General features: G+C 37.3%; 1 protein-coding gene and 1 long non-coding RNA gene across 4 annotated transcripts in view; one reads left to right on the forward strand and one right to left on the reverse strand.

Annotated features, from left to right (window-relative positions):
- The window catches only part of LOC105432599 (ankyrin repeat and SAM domain-containing protein 1A), a 47140-nt gene extending 25130 nt beyond the window's left edge, over positions 1-22010 (forward strand). For 2 of the 3 annotated variants that reach the window (XM_011647474.3, XM_011647475.3), the window contains 7 exons: positions 9636-9953; positions 10247-10371; positions 10451-10828; positions 12591-12905; positions 13570-13728; positions 13813-13950; positions 14079-22010. In XM_011647474.3, the coding sequence (XP_011645776.2) occupies positions 9636-9953; positions 10247-10371; positions 10451-10828; positions 12591-12905; positions 13570-13728; positions 13813-13950; positions 14079-14693 (2048 nt within the window). In that variant the 3' untranslated portion in view covers positions 14694-22010. Of the gene's footprint in view, positions 1-9635; positions 9954-10246; positions 10372-10450; positions 10829-12590; positions 12906-13569; positions 13729-13812; positions 13951-14059 lie in introns of all 3 variants that reach the window. The other variant, XM_011647476.3, reaches the window with a different exon arrangement.
- On the reverse strand, positions 5681-7769 carry LOC148937881 (uncharacterized). Its single transcript, XR_016137867.1, has 2 exons — positions 6517-7769; positions 5681-6130 (listed from the first exon to the last, which is right to left on the reverse strand). It is a non-coding gene; the product is annotated as an uncharacterized LOC148937881 (long non-coding RNA).
- Positions 22011-22807: the final 797 nt, after the last annotated feature.

Consider the following 22807-nt stretch of genomic DNA (forward strand, 5'->3'; position numbering starts at 1 on the left):
TGCGAAAATAAGCCACCATTGTTCCAGGATAACCGACCTCCCGTTTGCGAGCATGTTTGCCGTGACGAGGGCATGCGATGTATTCGATAACGTTCAATGTCCGTCCTGCTTCTCGTCGCGTTGTCAAGGAACACACGGTTATTAGGGTCAAATTTTTTTGCCCACGGTGAAAAATTATGTTAGCATAATGAGCCACGCGTATGTAACAAATTACGTTCTACTGGACGTTACGAAAGGTCATTCTTCATTAGTTATGTTCGCTCGTCATTGGCAATTCCATAAATTATGAACGCTGCGCACTTTGCCATTAGCGACGCTTTCCATCCGGCAATGAATGTCTTGATCACTGAACCGATGATTGATTCGCGTTGACTGTACAAAATTGTGCGTCTACACTTTACGATTAATTCAAATTGTGTGTTTTAAGCGTGTTAAGTGTTTTAAAGTGATGGGCATAATCTGGAAATTAGACAATCGAATTTAAAAAACAAATTTATATAAACTAATAGTATCTCAAAAAATAATAAATATTTTTAAATTGTCTATTTTTTTTAACAAATATATGTGTTAAATATATTTAGGGACAAATGTAATTTGAAAAAGAAGTTTGAGAGAAAAAATCAAATAAAGTTGAAAAGTGAAAAAAATATTTGTATAATTAACATTTTCACATATTATTGTGTGTATTATTAAAATTTTTGAAAATTTAATCAAACAATAATTTGTAAAGAATTATGAGATAACATAAAGAATTCTTTTCTGTAAAAAATATAAAAATATATTAGCTCCATGTTATGATCTTTGAGTTAGTATAATCTTTGAGGAGTTAATAAAGCTAATTTTGGAGATAACAAAATCGAAAGTGTATCTGTTCGTATCTGTTTTACAACTGTCGTTAACGTGTCAATCGTATCGCGCGTTTAACAGTAATGGTGACTCGCATTTAGGAAAATAAAATATTTTGCTCGGTTTATTTCTCGGCAGTCGCCTGACCACTATGCGAGATTCATGTGTGTGCGAGAGCCACATTATGACATCACGCAGGAATGTGTGGACCATGGGATGTGACTCACGCGATATCAAGTCGCTTCGTTCTTTGACGGCAACGAAAAATTCGGCTCGAAAGATCTTCCGCCGCAAAAATTTGCACTTAATTTGATATTCGTAGACATTCATAATTACAATGATACATGATTCACGGTGTAATCATTAACACGTTGGAATCAGAAAATTTATCTCATGGCCTTAATCGGTGATTAGTCAATCGGTAATTAGTTCTTCTTCGTTATGTGAAATTTCTCATCTTTCACAATTTCCCCTGAGTTGTGATTTTGAAAGATTATTTTATGTATAGCTACATATATAACTATATTTTATGTATAGTATATATGTATGTGCGTGCACGTGTGTGTATTTGTCTCATTGCATAAGGAGTGATTTTTTAGGGCTTGTTAATTACTCAGTTGATGTTTCTTTCTCTTGTTAAGACATGTGCTTGGTGTTGTTGGCAAGATAAGCATTTGTCTGACACTTAATTGCGGTGGGAAAAGAAGAAGTTTTTACGCAATATATGTATGTAGCGTTTTGATGTGTGTCATACCGTTTCACCGAGTTCAGGCTGCATTAGTCATGACCTCCAAGAAGTCTCCTAGAAAAGCAGACTAATAAACTTGTCGATTGCTCGGCACCAGTTTGTCGCCTACACGATAATGCATTCTACAACTTTAAAATGTCTTGAATCAAATTTAGAGAGAGAAAGATTTTGTGAAAATTAATCGTATCAAATGGAAAACGAAACGCATTGATCATATATTATAATTTCAAGTAATATGCATGAAAACGTGTGATTACATCTATAGTAATCTTAGTCTAGATCAATATCTATTTGTTTCATTAACATGATAATGATCAAGTCTGGTTTAAATACAAGATTTGACTTTTTTGTCTGCAGGCATATGCGTCAGTATTCATTGCGCTATGTCATCTTGATACTTCTTGTCAGGTTCGTGTCAAGGTTTTTGAGATCCCTAAAACTCGAAATAGCACATTTGACGATATTCTTACGTCTATTGAATATCACTTATGAAGAATGAATCTAACAAGTAGAATACGAATAGGCATTTTCAAGTTGCGTAAATGTCACATTCCTCAAATTTTAAGATATTTAACTGACGAATAACTCTTTCGTGAAAATGCAAATTGATATAGTCTTTCACTGACATTGGCATATTAATTATGCAAAGAGAATTTACAATCGCAATTAATGAATTTAACAAGAAAGTTGTTTTTACTTAAATTGAACATCTATGAGTTACGTAGCAATAACAAATCTTTTTTAAAAATACAATCGCAATTAATTGCACAGGCACAATCGAGTTCGTTTCAACGTGTCACGTTCGCACAGTAAACATAGAGTAAGGCAGATCGTGGTCGACGGTCGATGGAAATCCCGATGAGAGAGAACCCTTTTCGACGCTTCAAACCGTGACAGTCGCGTAGTCAGTTTTACGTAAGCTGCTCAAAGAGATCTATTTTTATTTGCGAATTTATGGCAGAATTCTCTATCATATCTCTCTTCAAACGTACTTCAATAAAACTGCCGATTGATGAAAATCGATGATCACGTTTCGGTATCGCAAATTACAGGCTTCACTGGAAGAAATGATAATATCAAGAGGTTAGTGATTTAGTAATGATGAATACTCCGGTTCGTAAAACCTTGAAACACCTCGGACAAACACCGGAGTAATCAGACAACGTGAAAAAAAGTACCTCTCGAGATTTCATACTTTTTCTGCTATACCGTCGGCATCTGTACAAAAATGAATACCCCAAGCAATTTTGTTCGTCGTTGCGTGTCAGCATCAATAATAAAGGCAAAAAGTGAATGATCGAGTGTGTTGCAAGATGGGAGGCAAGATCAGAGGTCCTCGCCCTATCGCCAGCAAGCGTCATAATTTTGGCTGGCTCGGGGTCCCAGGGAACGATAGTCCCATCTCTGAGGTCATCTTTCCACGCTACTGATACGCTAGGCCGCTGCACCAGTACGACCATCACATGGTCCCGCTCTGAGTCCTCATTCTCTTTCTCTTTCTTTTCCCTCCGCGCTGTCCCTCTCGCACGTATTATTGTCAGACGGGAGTGCGGGTGGCAGAGGACCGAGGTCCATTCTCACCTCCTTCCCCGTCGCCTTTTACGCCGCCACCACTACCGCTGCCGTCACGACCACCTCCTCCTTGTGGACCTAACACGTTCGAATTAGTCGACTCGTTAACCAGACTCGTGGCGCAACGAAGAGCCCGGCGCGTACACATCGCTTGACCGATTTGCTATAAGCGAAGCAAAGCTGTGAGTGAGCGTTTGAAAGTCATGCAGTTTCGAAAGCGTGTTTGCTCTTTAATATCTTTCCGATAGTGAAGAAACTTCTTGTAAAATCGCTCGTAATCAAATAGCAGTTCCATATTTTTGCGATACTATCGATTATTATGAATCGACATGCACCGACCATGTCGGTCGATGACCAAGGAAAGACCTTGATTAGTCAGCTGATTGTAGTCGACTTCAGATAAATTAAATCATACGTCTGCATCGATATTTTCGATCTCAAGCATTAATCTAAAGTTACTGCGTGTTCATTGCGTATAACAAGTACTGATTAAAGGAAATAGGCGAAGTAAAAGAAAATTTCTAACATGGAAAGGTGTCGCTTTAGAAAATATCGTTGACGATTTTTCGAGCAATTAATATCGTACTTGTTCATTGTGAGTGCCAAGCTGACAAAGTTTCGGTTGGAATCCCAAGAAAGCTCGCCTGGAATTCGTCGTCAGAAGTGGCACGCTGCTCACGTGCTTGTTCGAGGCGGTGGGGAAGGATCGTGATTGCTTGCGGTCGAGCAGTGCAATCGTTTCTTCAGTGTCGTGCCGATCGATCGGACAGGTGGATCGTGCGGGCAGGGCGTGCCAGCATCGGTAAGAAAATTGTTGCCGGCCAGTCCCTCATTCGCCCATTGATCGGAGTGAGAGAGCTTCGAGGAGCGTACGTGTTTCTCGTATGAGAGAAAGATGTGTACTTGGATCCACTTGGCATGAAAGAGAAAGAAGGATACAGACGACATTGAGGAACGAGGAACGAAGAATATACATTGAATAGCATTGGTAGTAGGGGGACAGTGGACTTCTGCATCTGAGGGTATGTACCTTCTCTGTGATTGTGTGTGTGTGTGTGTGTGTGTGTGTGTGTGTGTGTGTGTGTGTGTGTATCTATGTGCATGTGGGCGTGTGGAGGGAGAGAGGGGAGAAGGAAGGTATCTGTATTCGTTTTCATGCCACGTGCACTCTGCAGGAACACTATGTGTCCAAAGTTCCTGGCGTGCCTCGCAAAAAGCGCGATACTTGTTGCTCGTTACGCTGCTTGATGTTATAATAGTTTGTCTTCAGTCATTTGTGTGCGTCATGAAAGACCGACTGAAAAGAGGAGTTTAAAGGGAGTTTACAGGAACAACAAAGCTTGTTTTTTTTTTTTTTTTTTTTAGTTTTTTTTAGTTTTTTCAGTGTTCAAGATATAAAGTTTTATAATATAACGATTAGACATATTCATCAACAAACATCTGATTACATATCCAAGCACAGTATATAAGTACATAAGTATATCTATATCTTTGTATAATGATATTATCTTATCGCTGCTCTTCATGTTCTTAATTTAATAATATTTTAAATTATGTATATTGATTTCATCTGATTTCGCTATAAGTTGTTTCGATTTTATTAAGAAATCCGAATGTATTCATTTGTGTCTCGCATATGGAAAGTGTATATAGATAAAAAAAGAGAAAGGTAGACAAAAAAGTATCCGTAATTAAACAAGTTCTATTATAGTTTCTTATTTGTAATTAGAAAGATTGTATTTAGAAAGAAATTTATAATTGATACGCAAATCTAAACTTGATTGATGGATTTAAATAAATTTAGCTGATTATAAAATAATTTTGCAGCTTGTATTGCTAATTTATTACATTAAATATTCGAGTAATTTAAAAAACTTAAACATAAACTCTTTCTATAATTAACAATTTAACTTTAACAATCAACACTATGTAACAAGGGGTTCGCTGAGTGTTATTCGCCCCGTTTATTTTAGACTTGCGATTCTGTTATTCTTGGACGGCATTCTATCTTTAGTTCTGGCACTCGTCTTGCCATAAGTGTTACGTTATAATCCTAACTTACGAGTACTAGATACACGTGATATTAAGAACAAACACATTATGTCATAGCAGAAATGTGAGGCATTCTATTTTTCACTAACTGACTCATTATGTGTATAGTCACTGGTAAAAATTTCAACTGTTGCGATATTTCAGCGAAACAATATCATTCTGCATGTTTTCACGTTTGAGAAAAATATTTTGCCATTCACATATGTAGCAAGAGTTATTGTTTAAAAATTTTGTTTTCATTGCTTAATGAATACGATGTAAAATAATGCTGCTGTATAAAGAGAATGCGTGTAAACTCAAAAATTGGATATGACGACAATGAATAAAGTGAGTCTCGCTACCTATCTGGAATTACAGATTAAACTAACGAACTTTAATCGATCATTAACTTAAATCATTAACTTAAATATTTGAGATAGTGTGTAAATATGTTTTATGTCAATACAAAACACAGAAATAGGCGACATTTTGACTCTCACTTTTATTTTCAACGTAAATACGAGAAATATACAATAGGAATTCTCGTCGAATTTAAAAGTAAAAATTAAGCAGTAAATTGTCTGGACCGCCTATTAGCGCGAAATTTCCATCATGAATAATTGAGTACAGCGATATGAGGGCGGAAACCATCGAACATTTTCAGTCGAACCCACATCAATCGTGAGCATCATTCTCATTCGATCCTCGTTCGCTTTAGCATTAGCGCTTCCTATGACGAAGGCCTTCCATGAAACGATTTTGCGTGTTACGTTCGTCTCAATGTCAATAGCAATCGAATGCGACAATATACTGACTGAAAAGTTCGAGTAATTAATTAGCGATTACCGTGTAATCGACGGTTAACACATAGAAAACCGATACAGCCGTTATTCGGATGCGGCACGCCTCTTGTTTGATGTAGATAACGATTATCTGCGAAAGAGAGATAATCCGTGTAGTCAACCAAGCGAGGAATCTCGGGATCCGAGATTATTGATGCGTACATAATTATTTTATAAATAATAATTATAGAAAAACAAAATATATATATATATATATTATACACACACATATATATATATATATATATATATATATATATATATAGAGTTCACGTGAGATTATCTTCCAATTTTCTAATATTAAAAAAAAAATATTTTTTTTAAACAATTAATAATTAGATATTTTCTCCACTTATCGTATATACAAAATATTGTTTAATGAATATAATTGTTATTGGTTAAAATATGAGAGAATATCATGATTTCATGGACTTCTGAAATAATAATTTTCACTACAATTTCATACACGGAACTTACATTGCACTTCAACGATATGCAAGGTCAGTAATTATCTGCTGCAACCGTGCTATCGCTTGCGTAAATCGTTAATTCTATCGTGGCAAGCCACGATTTCACGTACGAGTTGCACTTTATCCAAGAATTCATTGCACCTACGGCCAATTGAGTTTAATTGATTATACATGGATTTAATTTGACTAAATGGTAATATTCTATGATATATGTATAGTAATAGCGCATATTAAATGTGTTAACAATTTCTCAGTGTCTGTGTAGTTTCATAATCAAGAGAATAATAGTAATATTAGGAAGTTTTTGTTACTTAATAAGATAAATGAGAGGAGATAATACTGTCGAGAATTGGATGAGGGCCGAAGTAATTTATGGATGATCGCGCAGCGCCTACGATCCGCAGAATTCCGTTCGTGATAGAGTAACATTGAGAAACTTTCATATCTGAAGTTTATTTTGATTTATATAAACTAGTTTTTATATAGATAGAAATAAAAAAAGGTCACACATCGATAGAATTAAATCACACATACATATTAAATCACACATAATACATATTTACGCATATATAAACTTATAAAAATGTAAAATAAAATACATATACTAAGTTTTAAAGATAATTAAATAAAAAATAATTTTTATTAATTGAAACACGCATCATTAAAATAACGAAAAGTTAAGACTGACTCTTGATGAATTGTAATATTAAAATTAGTTTGCGTCGTTTTACGGTTCTTTGCGGATCTTTTCATGACCTGTTGGCATTTATCTATAGGAAGAACTTCGGTTTTTATAATCCTCTATCCGGCGATTTGCGATATAAGACTGCACGAGTTTATTGCGGATTTTAATAACTTCTCCGATCGATCTAATAGTGAGCAGATAGGAGCAGATTTTAAAAATGTAACAGAGCATATCGTTTATGAGTCTCTTAATAGTCGTACGTTTTTAATATCCCTTGAAATCCGACTTCTCCTTTCCTCGGAAGATCCGGAATTCGTACGGCATACGCACTTATTTACGCAAGAATTATTTTAATATTTATAGTCCATGAGAATCATCTGCGGATTTTTCCTTCGTTTTAATGACCGCGTGAAAATTTCTACAGCTTCTAGAAAGAGGATTAATACAAGCGGAAATAATGCGTTTCTTTATTACAGGAGTGAGATTAATGATTGCAATTAAGACATAAGTACATATATACATTAAAAAATTACAATATAAACGAAACAGTTAATTATTGTAACGCTAGTCATATATGTTAAACTTGTAATTGTTCATTGTGCAACTAATAATGAAACTTAACATAATAACTTAAATTATTATATTTATTTTTATAAGGTAGTATTAAATGATTATAGATAAATCCAAATAATTTTCAAAATACAATCATTAAGTTTAATTAATTTATCAAAAATAAATTTTCTATTTTTATGAGATATAAAAATGATCTAAAATGTTTAAATATTAGATTCAAGAATGTTCAATCATTTCGTATTTTTGCGAAGCTAAATGGACAAATCAGTTCTTTAGGTAATGGCTAAAAGAGATAACGTAACGGAGAATGGAAAAAGTGAGAATTTATGTAGTAATTTGTGTGTATGACTTGAATAAGTACCTACATAATATAATTGAGGCTGGAGAGCAACGGTGGTAAGCAGACGACGCCCTCCGCGATGGAGCTTTAATTAAAATTACGTACGTTTGCCTCTTGTAACGCGCACACGTTACTCTCTCGCCTTCTCCTCGCTTCTATTTAATATTTTTATGAGCTTTTCATTACGGACGCGCGTGTATGCGAGCGTATGTCTAAGCGCGTCGCTTGTGTGTGAACGTCTCGTCCACAGCGTATTCGTATTCTCGGAGGAGAAGAGGATGTCTTTGAAAGAGCATCCGTGACGGTGACTTTAATTGGTCCTTTTTCTTTCTCTCTCCTCCATTCTGAATCCTCATTTGCGAAATTCATATGAAGGAATTTCTATCGCGCGCTCGCTGATCGTCGATTGTTGCGAACAACGAATCGTCCTTGTAAGGGCCACAATGAACCTGTAACAAGCATCTCTTTTACGCGGGATGCGTAGGGCCGTGATAAATGAGCGAAGGTCCGTAGAAAGGAATGAGAAAAGAGGAAAATTGGGAAATTATTCGCACGCATGTATGATGGGAAGGAATGCAATTCTGAGTGCTTGAAGAAAAATTACGGAAAGAGATCGTACGTTGAATACCTTTTCACTACGCGGAGAGAAAGAGTAATACTAAGTATAATATTTTTTTCTTCAATTCAAAACATTCTTTTTATAAGATGGATTTATCAAGAAATTACTTGAATGAATATAAAATGCAATTTTTTTCTTTTTATTATGCTGAAAATCTTTTTAATTAATATTATTTGTTTATTTGAACCTTTTTATGTAAAAGATAACATAATTGTTCATAAAATCATAAGGCTTCTTGTTAAGAGTATTAACATAATTGCTTAACGATCGTGACACTACGAGACAATCTTGATTGTCCCTCCGGTAACTAATTCTCTTCGAGATATCGAACAATGACACATCTACAATGAATATTCAACGTACCTGTAAACTCACCAGTTTGTGCTGCATATGCATTATGAAGATTTGGTAGATGTTGATAATCGATATGTCTGCGAGATCTGAAAGCTATCGAAATTACAGAATATGGAATGATTATCACTCGGTACAACGTTTAAAGTATGCTATTTTAGTTCAATATAAAAACTATAGTAATAGAATGTTTATTATATGATACATTATATGATTTATTTGCCTTTCTGCAAAAATTTTATAAAATCTATAAAATCCTGATTTTAAAATATTTTTAGATATTTTAACAAGTTCCTCGGCAGATGAGAGAACGTTAAAATATTCTATAATTATGGAAATTAAGCAAATTATAAAAAGTGATTCTTTGAGTTTGTTTTTTTCTAAATAACTTCTAAATAAACAATTCTAAATAAATAATGTAAAAGCATCCTAAAAAAATTCGCGCGCGCGCGCGTGTGTGTGTGTGTGTGTGTGTGTGTGTGTGTGTGGAGACGGGAGATATCAGAGCGTGAGGAAAAAGTGCGATTGCAAAGTGGTAATCTGTTGGCGTGCCGATAGGTTTGTTAAAGGGCTCCGTCACAGCTGAACGACCGCGTACTTTGCGCCGCCTGCGGAACGTCTACGGTCAGACCGCATGCGGGATGGGTACCGGCGGCGACGGGGATGGGGATCGTCTGGAGGACGGCGAGGTCGCTTTTCGGCTTACCGGCGATCGAGATCGCGACAGAGACGAGAAGTCTCTCAGCATAATGAGTCCTTTCGACGAACAGGAGGAATGGGCGAAGATCTCGGAGATCATGGCGTCATTCGGAACTGGTATTGTACGAGAATCGGTGTTTGTCAGCGAGCTCGAGAAAGAATTCCAAACGAGGCTAGGTAAATCTTATCGCTGTGCACGTTTTGCTTTCGATTTTACTGAATAAGACAAATATTCTTGAGCGGTTTTACGATCCTAAATTCAATTCATATAAGTAGTTTATACAATTAATATAACGTGTAATGTATTCGCATATTGAAAGTATTTTATTCTACTTTTTGGATAATTAAAATACAGTTTTTCTATAAGTACGCATATATTAAAGTATCTCACATACATACACACGGTTGATGCAATATTTTTCATCACGATAAAACTGTAGAAAAATATGCATTCCTTTCCCATATCTCAGGTTTAAGTTCAAACACTAGCAGTCCTATCGTTTCCACTTCCGTGGGTCAGTGGCTATCCAGTTTGGGTTTGGCAGATTACGAGTCTAAGTTTATCAAGCACGGTTTCGATGATCTCGAGTTTATAGTGAGTACATATGCGTTTTATGCATCGCGATAGTGATTCCGAGACACGCGGAAAATCGTTTAATTGCGCGCGGTTGCAGAACGGGGTGTTGGACGAGTCAGATTTGTACGACATGAAGATCACCAGCGATCACGAACGTGCGGTGATCATGGACGCGGTCAGTTTACTGAACAAACGAGTGGAAAAGCATAGCAGTCACGGTCAATCAGTAGAGGAGTGGCTAAAGAGTATTCACATGGAAAATTATGCAGAAACATTCAGGAAGCATCTGTATACCGACATGGATCGGGTCAAACGGATTTGGGAGGTCGAGCTGGCAGCAGTCTTGGAGATCCACAAGCCGGCGCATCGCAAACGCATCCTTGCGTCCGTGAGTGGTCCAAATAGTGCACGCGCACAAACTCGAAACGGCACGGGAGCGAATTTGGAAGATTTGAATAAGGATCTCAACACGTTGGTAAGTAACGTTGGATTAATTTGCTTCTAATAGTTTGCTTCTAAAATTAATTTCTATTTTGCTGTAAATGATCTCCCACAAAATCTTCAATATTCTGTGTTCTTTTAAGACACTTTTGCGTGTGTACCTTCTATATAGAGATAATAATATAAATCAGCATAAAACAAAATTATAAAAAATTAGGTATTATACTTATTAAGTAAAAAAACCGACAAATAACAATAACAATTAATAATTACATAAAATATAAAGAATGAACTTTCGCTCTTAAATCAAGCGAAATTTCTCGTCTTGCGAATCGATACATTGATAGGACCGGTGAACGAAAATAATACGTTCAACGAGGGTGACAAGAGTGCGCTTCTTCGCTAGCGAGGGTAGTGCGGCAACAGTCGAGGGCAGGCGGTGATGTGGCAAGCTCGATCACTCCCAATGCGCTTTCGCTCGATCGCGTCATAATGTAAATATCGTGGCTAATTGGAAGCTCGGTATTGTGATGCATGCGTATACATGTGTTCTCTCCGAGATGATCGTTCGAGCGCTTCTCGATGCTTTTTGTTCGGATGTCTTCGCCGTGTTAGGCGTTGATAAGTACATCTCGTTGCTCACCCGTATCTCCCTGCTCGTGTCCTCTTAATTAGCTCATTAAATCCCATAAACGTGTCCGACGACCGGATTCGTTCGGCTCGCATCATTCTCGCGCTCGATAATCCCGACAAATTGGTCTCTTCTGCCTTTTCAGCCGGATCCCTTCCTCCCTTGATTTTTTGCAGCTATCGAACCCGACGAACCATAGTTTGACTCTGACACTCTCGCTGATACGCTCGCGGATTTTCGTTGTAGTCCATACGCTCTCCAACATTCGAATTTCACGTGTTCTTTCTCTCCTCCTCTTTCTCTATCACTCCCGCGCTTTCATTTCACCTCCCTTTCGAGTCTTCTGCAATTTATCGCAATAGCGAGACCCGGAATTATATGCGGAGACCAGATGGAGCGAACGATTCGGATTGTAATCCGAATTCGAGTGTCACGCCCGTCCAGCTCGAATCCAATTTGTTTGCAATAGCTGAAATATCGTCACTATCGACGACACATGATACACGTTTTGCCATAGCCGGTAAAAGGTTTCTTTCTGGTGTAACGATTTACAACGCAATGTATTTGTACAAAGGTAATTACACGTTGCACAAAGTAAACTCGGGTCAAATTCGACTTGGTAATACGCTATATAAAAATTCGGACGGCGCAATATTTTTTTCTTTTTTTTACATTGAACACAACGTTTCGTTAAAGCCGGTTGGTCCAGCAGATTCTTGTCGTGATAAAGCTATGAAAAAATATCTGCCAGAGAAATTGCAACCTCGGGGCAGACATGGCAGTCTCTATTCGGAATTGCACGGAAATTGGTATTTATCTGTAAGAGAAAATGTAAAAACTCTGCTTTGATATACAATTTTTTTGCAATGATTGCACGAGAGATGGTAAATTCAAACAGTTTAAATATTTTTGACAATAACAAAAATTTAGTCAAAATATAGATACCTGCATTTTTAAAAAACAAAAATAAAAATTTATTATCTGTTATATATAAATACATACATATAAGTTTTGTGTCGTGATTCGTTCTTAAAACACAAAAGATTATATATTCCAACGAACAATCTGAATTATGCATCAGTATCCGAACAAATTCGGGATTGGATGATCCGTTGGGCGATGCGAAGGATCGCTCTCAAATTTGGTTGCGATGTTATTTCCGTAGAAGACGAACATACAGCAGCTGAAGGAGGAGATACGGGAAAAATTGCCCGAAGCAACGACGGAGGGTAACGGAGGCACGTCGATAACCAGTGGCACGAATTCGGCGGCCATGGGCACATTAAGGCACCGCAAAAACAGGCCGGCGCCTCAGCCACCCCAGCGACCCAGTTCGCATAATGGGACGATTTCGGCGCCGGAACAGCTCGAGATCAGGGCTCCGTCCGAGCTGCTCTTCGGAGTGCCCTCCACCCTCAAGACGCAATGGAGGCATCAGCCGGAAACTCTAGTCACTGGCTGCGTCACGTACGTCGCTAACGTGAGTGTCTCGCTTTTTATTATTTTGTATTTTCAAAAAAGAAATGCTTCACTATTTGTTTATTTTCTAAATGTAACGAACAGCAACCACATCTGATATCATTTGATTGATTGTTAAACTTTTAATTTTCTTGCAAATTTTCTTGTACAACTGTTATATATGAAAAACCATAATACTTTTTCGTCTTTTGCCATGACAGCTTGATATGTCAAATTATGAATTGCGCATGAAAGATGTTTTCTTAAAAAGATGTTAAACTTTTTACTCTTCTCATTGTTATTTTAAGCAAATAAATGTTATTAAAGTTTATACAAATTTTATCCATTTGTAATTTTGTCTGTTCTTGTCTTTACCGTGTTCTGTTAATTACGTATGACGAGTGAATTATGGCATTCTCGTTAAATTACTTCAAGGCCAAAACTGTGATTACGTTTAATTCATAGGATGCGATAATAGGTTTCGTGCAGAAAATTGCTCTGTCTATTAATTTCTCGGAATATTCCAATTCAAGAGAATTCGTTTACATTCAGAATTGCATTCAGAGTACTTAAATGATAATTGCAGAACTTATAGATATTCCATGATGAGACATTTAAAAACTTCGTCTAAATTTTTTTATCGTCGGTCTTTAGGAAAAAGTTCTTTTTGTTTCTAAATAATGTAGTATTTGGGCTCCACTGTCGTCAAGGAATTACGCGGCACCGAGTCGACAAAAAAGTCGATACAAAAGCTGAAGAAGACCTTTCGTGAACCTAGAATCATCCCTGACATTATGCTGGCGATCTCTTATCGTGGCGTTCGTTTTCTCAACACGTTAACTAACGTAAGGCTTTTTTTTAACAGAAAACATTTCTTACATATAAAACAAAAATTTAGAAATATATGTTCTTTATGATCAATACGATAGGAACCAATTTGTGAGCACGAGATCCGTAACATTCATTGTGCTTGCCAAGACGCGGACGATCTTACTCATTTCGCATACATCACCAAGGATCATGCCAGTCGCACGCATTTCTGTCATGTATTTTGCGTGCCAACAATGGTAAATATTTATTTTTTGTAGAGAATTGAGAGAAGAATTATTCAAATTTATTTGCGTATCGCAAATTATGATTTTCTAAAGTTTTCATTTAACGCTCGGACATACGAAGTTCCGTCATTCCGTTACAGGATCAAGCGACAGAGATCATTCTGACTCTGGGTCAGGCTTTCGAGGTAGCTTATCAAATGGCATTGAGGGACAAGCACGGTGGCCACGCTGTTCGATCCCAATCCGCCAATCAACTAGCAACGCTCGCTGGATCGTCAAAGTCAACGACGCCCGCCAAAATGTCCGTGTCCCCCGATTCCGCATCCGATCCCACAAGTCGAGACACGGATCATGCGTTGACTCTCAATTCCACATCGTGCGCGAATCCCAAGATGAAATCGAGATCGAAGTCCATACCCAATCCGAATCTCCATACCGTTAATCCAAATCCGACGCAGGACAGTAACTCCAACTCCAGTTCCAGCTCGACGACGACCACTGCGAACTGCAATCCCAGCTCGAATTCCGCCTCGAGCCCGAGCACGAACTCGATCACCAGCTCTAACTTGAACAGCACCACTAATCAGACCACTAAGCCCTTGGTCACCCATGGCCGTTCTCATTCCGTCAACGACATCAAGGTAAACGGTAATCAATTGAAGTTAGCACCGGCGCCGGTGGATGACATCGGTATCGGGGTGAAAGACATGAAGCCCGGCTCCAGAGCTCCCATTGCGCTTTCCGAGGAGCTGTAAGCTGTATTTCGAAGTTAAAATGCATGATATCGTTCTACATAATTGCGTAGCGTTCGACTTGACAGGAATGTGTCGCTTTTGCGTCAACATGAATATGACGGATCTCCTAAAACCATAAAAGTGTCATAAATATTGCCGTAAGATTTTCCAATTTTTCGACTTAGAAACATATTTAATGGCATTTACAATAAAATGGGAATGACAATATTTGGGAACGACAATGCTCGCAAAGTTTGCTTGTAAAGCAGAGCATTATACATATATAGATATGTATCTTTTGCGAGATTCTTGAATTAATGCTGACTGCAAAAATGCGAACAATATTCTCTCGATCGATTAAGGATATTAATCGAGATTAAGCGATTATTACAATTAACATGGTTCCTTGACGCGTAAGAAGGAATTAATGTTTTTTCTTATCTCTTTTTATGCGACTGAATTTGGTCATTTTGTCAGTGAGTATGTATTTTTGACGGAAACGCACGCATATACATATTTTTCTCGAAAGACAAGATATTCAGCCGAATGAAGAATATGGCCTCGAGAACGACGTAGGTAAGTAGCATTTTCTCGCCACATCTTGCATCTTTAGATTGATATGTGACTGATTTTATAACGACGACGCTGTGATCTTGATCTTGAATACTATGTAAGGTGTGCATTGGCCAAGCTGATTTATCGAGCTGACTTATTGAGGCAACTAATCGATCGTTCGTCACACGTACTTCCAGCGAACAATGAAAGACATTAAAGATCTTCTTCCTTAGAACGCGTCGTTAAAATAAGCAGTATTATTACGCCATTAACAATAACGAGAGTGAGCATAAATACGCTCACCACTATATTATTTAGCGTAAAATCGCTATAATGTTGGATGTACAATTCTCAATGTGCAGCTTTAATCTGTCGCGGATAGGCTCGGCGGTTCGTATCTGATTTTCGTCTGATATATATATATATATATATATATATATATATATATATATATGAGTCGGTCGTTTATTTGCTTGAAAATGCTATTCGTGGCATAGAGAACGCGTTGACATTCGCCATCGGATCACGGGAAAGGAAAGGACGCGAAAGGAAAGATGCGACGCGCTAAATAAGCGCACCAATGCTCAATATCGATCCCTCATAAATGTTAACGGTGACCAACGAATCCGTTCCGTGTTCCTCTCTCCCCGTGCTCTCCTCGTGATTTCCCCGATCCCAAGTTCCGATTTCGAGTTGCCACCGTTTCCTCGACGTTTTATTCTTCAAGACTGAGACTCCTTATCTCGTTTACAATTCGCGATATTTTAGTGTAATGTTTAATATAGAAGAAAAAACTAAATCAAAAGAAAAAAAAATTTTAATATATTTACCCGACGAACCTCGCGACAGAAAATATATGCAAACGTGGCATCGAATATCTAACGAACTCTATTTGATACTTGAATGCTATCCGTTGAGAAGCAGGAATTATAAAAAAATATGTCATTTTAAATGTGTCACGATTGATCACAATTCAGAGTATCCATTACACATCATCTCTAATTAAGAAAAAAACGTGGTTAAGTGACTTCTTTTCTCTCTCTACGATGTAACTAGAAATATGATCTATAGAAAGAATCGAAACTAATTAATGAAGATCGTCGGTTCACGTAAACATCATGGCATTATATTGACAACATGCGTAACGTGGATATTATTCCAATTTTGTTACGTGCGGGCCTAAGGACCTGAGTAGTTATCTTGCAAAACTACTTGTTTAATGATATATATCTATCTCGCGCAATCGACGACGTTTAAAAAAAAAGAATCTACAGCGAAACGAGACTTGTGTAGACTTAGACAGGTCCTCTTTGAATGTTCGTTTCTCTCTAGACCAAAGAAATACACACACACACACACACACACACACACACACACACACACACACACACACACACATTACACGCACATATACATACACACACATACACATTAACATTTATATATAAAAAATGTTATATGAAAAAAGACAGAAAATTATCCTTCTGAGAGCCATCACGAGGGAAGAAAAAAACGAACAAACTGCCAAAACGATACACCATCATTACCACCTCAATAGTTGTACGCACACTTTGTATTTATCACATTTACAATGTAATTCATTATTGCATTAACGATATTATAAGATATCTATAGAACAGAGTCATGGACATCGACGGCGGAATTTCCTTCACCGCGAAACGTAACTAAGTATTCTACGCATTTGATGTATTCATGTTTAGCAGCTATGTCTAGTGAGTAGTAGTCGGTAGGGAGCATGTTCTATCGATGTGTTGACAGATACCACTTAACGGTATATCGTATAGAGAAACGAGGAAGAGAAGTAGGTACGTAGCATGTAGAAGATAATAGTTTTCCGTCACTGATAACTGCGCGATAGTTTTTCCGCAGCAGCGAGCAGATTCCATCGATTTGTTCGCCTGCGAACTCGCGCAACGGAAACGCGCAAATAATTGAAAATAGTGCCAACGCGCGAGCCCATCGTGTACCTTCTCGACTCAATCTCGCCGTTTGTCTTTCGGGAAAATACGTCGCAGGAAGTAGAGAACAATAACTTCTCTTTCCAATTTTTGGATATAATACTTATATACTCTCTTATACGACTGATATATGACATTTTTCGCCAATTATGTGCTGAGGAGTGAATCATCCGGCCAATATATCAAAGAAATATTAATAAGAGTAGAATAAGTGTATTAGATTGCTACCTAATACCTGGATATTGCAAAAATTATATATATGCGTACATTTAGACGGTGATTTACTCCTCGTTTTGTCCTTTCTTTTATATACACGTAATTATAATGGTATGTCTATCTGCAAGACAAACTCGTCGAGACATCGAGATCAATATTGATCACTTTCGGTACTGCGATGGGTTTTCAAAAAATATAAAACACAAATAGCACAAAAAAAATTCTCGGACCAAGCAAGAACAAGCAAAAACATTTTTGCTCGTTATGGATTACCGTTGAGATATTAGAGACAGCGTTTCGTCACTTTTTCACAAAGATGTGGAGTCTAACCTTGTGCCCGTCGGTACCGATAATGGCATAAGATTTATGCCGTCGATATTATATACAATTTTTGAATATGTGTACATATATATATTGTATATAAGAATTACACGGACCACCGCGAATCAGTTTCTTCTATTGATGTACCAAAGAGATTGTGAGTGATCTTCTTATCTCATTGTGATTTATATATTTAATGATTATCACAAGCATTGTTCTTTTAATATAATTTGTTGTTAGAAATAAAATTTCTTATGAGTTATATAAAATTATGTTGCACATGATTTTAGCGAAATTAACGCTAGAATTATTATTATAACAGTGCAGCCACTTTTTTTTTTCAAGCTCACATTGACTAATTTTGTATGGACGTGGTGTTGTGTGTAATTACATAATGCATTTATCGCATGCACGTCAATCCTATAAATGTGAGAGTTTCGTTTGCTTTACTCCAATCAAATTTGCATAGCAAATGCATTTTGACACGTCGTCGGTTAACTTTACAAAGGTCCTGTTAACAGTGCAATTCGCTAAAATGTATTTTCTCTTGAATAGCGCTTTAAATATAATATGTATAAATGACATCGCAAGAACGACATTCTAGAATTATGACATCATAATTTATCATCTTATTAGTTCTGTATATTTTTTGTTATTATTCATTGAACGCTGACAATAAATGACATGAGTTTTTGTTATAACATTGTTATTTTATGTAATAAGGTCGATTAGTCTAAAAACGCGGATTATACAATACAGTTTCGACAATAGCGATTTAATTACATGCGTAAATGCGAATCGCTGTAAACTGATTCCGGTGGTAGCGTATCCGCAGTTCTTTGTGTGGTAAATAAAAAAAAAAAATCTGTGTACAGTTGTCGATATTACCTTCGTTCCGGCCGCGAGCGCGAATTCATACGCTTTTAAGACCGTAGTTGGATGCATTTCGCGGATCGTTACACGTGAAATGCAACTGTTCCTGATTTTCGCGCAAGCAGGGATATTAAAGCCGGGAGTTAATATTTCGGAGCACGAACTTCCGTACTTTTTAATATACGACTCTCTATACGAGTCGATCCTCTAGTCCCGGAAAGTTATTAATTCCGAAAAATGATATTCTCGGTATTAATCCGCGTACCTGCGCCAGTGAGGGCTCGTGAAGCGAGATGAATGTATGGGATAATGTGCGCACACAAAGATGCAGCTCGGCGAAAAGAGTGACACTCCTCGAGACAAATAGATGTTTTTACATGCGAACGAACGCTAACATTCTTTTGGCCGTTCCCCGCCCGTGTGTAATGAGTAGCTGGAAGCCACACAATTCGTACCCGCACAGTCGACAGCACGTTATCACGGGTGGGTACGCAGTTAATTATTAACTAGCTTAGGTTGCAAACATATATACTCCGTGTTTGACGCTCCTTATCGAGCGCCTCGAATTCCGATGGGTGATTGAAACCGGATATAATATTTGGGTGAGTTTATATTTTCACGTAATCCCTGATATCGTCGACACTTCGAAAAACCACGATTTCATCGGTTTTGCTTCACTCCATCCAGCAATCCCAGCAATATATCGATCTTCTAGACTTTAAAAATGTATAAAATATAGATTGAAAGGCGGAGAATTTAGCGCTTTTAAGAAATCGTATTCATTAATGTAACGTATTACTGTTCGTTAGTTGATTAGGTATCTCGCAACTATTTTCGTCGATTCTATAATTCAGATCGTGATTACTCATACGTAGATTTACAATTTCAAATTCGTCGATAAAATCGAAGACTCGAGAAGAACATTCGCGCAGATTCATCTCGAATGCAATTATTGCGTATCAAATATTTTTGCAACGAGATTGATAACGAGGTGCCAAGTTATATAATTTTCACTGCCGAAATAAACGATTATATTTACTAATCAATATCAGATTTAATAATTACGTTTCTGTGCAATAATAATTTAGTCCACTATAACGTATCGTACTATCTTTGAACTAATATTTATTAAAAAAATATATATTTGTCGTTTGAGAGAAAGATACGAGATCTACTTATTTGTAATCACTTAAATCGTTGCACATATACACGTTGAAGCTACTTTCAAATTAGCACCATTCTCTATTGTAGTGCTAAGCTATACACTGTAAATTTCTGATCTTCGATAGAATTTCTTGTTAAAAAAATTAAGAATATTGCGGCGGCTTGTATCTTCTAGTATGCCCAGAATTGCATTAAAGTCTTCTAAGTGTGCCCAAAATCGAATCAAAGAAATGACAGAGACAAAACAAATTGAACTTCTCGAAAGCGGATGAATAATTGGGCCAGAGAGACAAAATATAGAAGATCTTCACACATATGTAGAAGTGTATATAGCGAGAATAAATGTAAAATAAGTGAACCAGAAGCGATTTAAAAGTCGAAATGTCATGGCGCGAAATGTCGCGTCCGTTGAAACGGAAGAGTAGACGAATCTGGTATTGAATGGTCACGCTTTTCGATCGAATGTTGCGCGAATGAGGCATTCGAAAAAAAATTGGATATAACGCTGCTTTTTCTGTCTCACGCACAGCGATTCCCATAAATATTAGTTCAAGTTAAACGAAATTTAAACGATTTCTCTCTCTTCGGGCACAAAATCAAAAAGAGAACGCAGAACCAATTTTAAATCCCAGTTCTTTTAGCTCAATTATCCTGATCAAATCATTTTTATGGGAACAATCCGCATTGTAGTGCGCAATCTGTCAACATGTGTGTATACGGAATGTTCGTCGAACCTCACGAGTAGTCGTAATGCTTGTGCGAAAGGGCTGGTAGATTATAGTCGATAGATATACGGATATGTCGGATATATCTATTAGAAGTAGAAGCGGCGAAAATTACTTTCGTTTCATTCGCCACGCTGCGCGTCGTTGAAGGAAACAATAAGTTTTCCACAAGTCATCCGTTTATCGTTACGCAATAGCACTCGGCAGCATGTGTGGTTATAGCGTAATCATCATTTGCGAATCAAGATTTTGGCAATAACGCGAGCATGAGTTTGCGCTAAACACTTTTACAAAAAAGAGCGATGTGATTATAATCATCGCTTAATTGCATTTACGTCATTTTATCGCTAAAGCGGTCGATCCTTCGTGTAACGGCGATAGATTTTTCTCGCCTTTTAATGGATATAAATTCGTTATCATTTGGAAATAGAGTAAAATTCTATATTATTTCTTACCACGAGAAACATCACTATCGTGGTTTCACGGTACGCTACAATTGATAAAGGAAGGTGGGAATGTGTGATAATAAAATAAGAATTTATGTGAGATATTAAATGATTTCTACTTTATGTATGCATGTATTCACAAAGCAATACACAATTTTAACTCTATCTGTTAAATTGTATATTATTTATATATTTATTGTATATATATATTAATTATATATTTGTATACAATTTTTGTCTCACGGAAAAGCGCATAGTTAAAATGTTTCTAATTTTAAACTATCTAATATCATAGATCAAATGACAATTATATATCATATTCCTACCTTCTCCTTCGTAATAGATGTCTCAAAGCGCTTACAATGATCGATCTCGGAATATTTACGATTCGATGTGGCAGGGAATAGTGGCTTGATCATTGCGTATTCTGAAGATTCGCGGTGGAACAATAAAGAGGAGATTGTACTCGCTAATCGTAGAACCGTGCGATATGCGACGCCGGTAATGTCGGTCCTCCTTGACGTCGACTCGACGAAGTCGCAGACTCTCAGACACCGGCGGCGGACGAGGGTGAATAGGATATTCGTCGGGAAAACTTCGCGCTATGAATATTTATGTTACACTTTACGATCTCGCGCGCGCGCGCACACTCGAGAAGTCCGACGAGTCGGCGACGAGTCAAGGACATAGGACTTGTGCGGTCGAATGTAAGTACATACTCAAATATATAGAGAAAGAGAGAGCGAGAGTGAGAGCGAAAGAGAGGGAGAGAGAGAGAGAGAGAGAAAGAGAGAGAAAGACATGCGATACGGTCGGTGTCTTCTAAAATCAAAAGGAACAAATCCGTATGGAGCTGTTGCCGAGGATGCCATATAATAAATGCGCTATTTTATACCGAGCAGCCTGATTAGACGCAAACTTCCCTTCCTCCTTATGTTCTTGTATACATTATATTTATTATTGTTCATGTTTACTAGAATGATATATATATATGAGACAGAGATTATTCCCTGAATATCTATAACGCCTTGAAGAAAATAAAACAGATACTTTGCGGGACTTATTGTGTGTTTATTCGAGCCTGGACCAGCTTTTCTCCCAATTCGAACCGACTTATTTTAAATCTGATTAATTCGATTAATTTAATCTACTTGATCTACTCAACTATTCTATTGTCTTTCGCTAAATTTATTGTCACGTATTAAGGAAATTTCTTACCAACGAACATAGGATGACGCTTGTTCTCTGGAGAATATAGTCGCATTACAAGCGATCCCAACTTCTTCCAAAGCTGAAATTGGCATTGTTAGTTTCCGAATCGATAATGCAGCTTGTACTTTGTATAATTTCTTCCTTCCTCTTCCGACCGACGGAATCGGTCCGCAAGGTAAGCAGGCAGTTCGGTAAAGATGCTAATTAACCAAGTTCCACAGTCTTAACAAAGTTTTTCGATTAGCCAGTAAATTGTTATACGATGCGGGCCTCTTTTGCCATGGCGGCGGACAGGCTTGCCTATTATCTTTCCAAACAAACCTAAAATCGTACCGGTGAAACGCAGCAAAATAATAGGAAGCCCGGAAGTTTCGTCGTTAAAATTTGTCGAGAAAGTGCTGAGAATCAATTGGCAAGCCAGCTACGTCTCTAGAAAGTTAGTCCGTACAAGTCTTGACACCTGAGACAGCGGAACTTCCTATGGCTTTCAGCGGGAATGCAATTACAAGCCACGGAGTAAAAACAAAACTCCAAGATTTTCTTGGGCCAAACTGAACTTCAGAAATATTATTTTAAATTTTAAAATGTTTTTGCTGAAGCAATGAAACACGTATAATTATAACGTAAAAGTTTTAGAAAATTCT

This window comes from Pogonomyrmex barbatus, unplaced genomic scaffold, assembly GCF_055798465.1.
Source record: "Pogonomyrmex barbatus isolate J1 unplaced genomic scaffold, ASM5579846v1 scaffold10, whole genome shotgun sequence".
In the NCBI taxonomy this organism is placed as follows: domain Eukaryota; kingdom Metazoa; phylum Arthropoda; class Insecta; order Hymenoptera; family Formicidae; genus Pogonomyrmex; species Pogonomyrmex barbatus.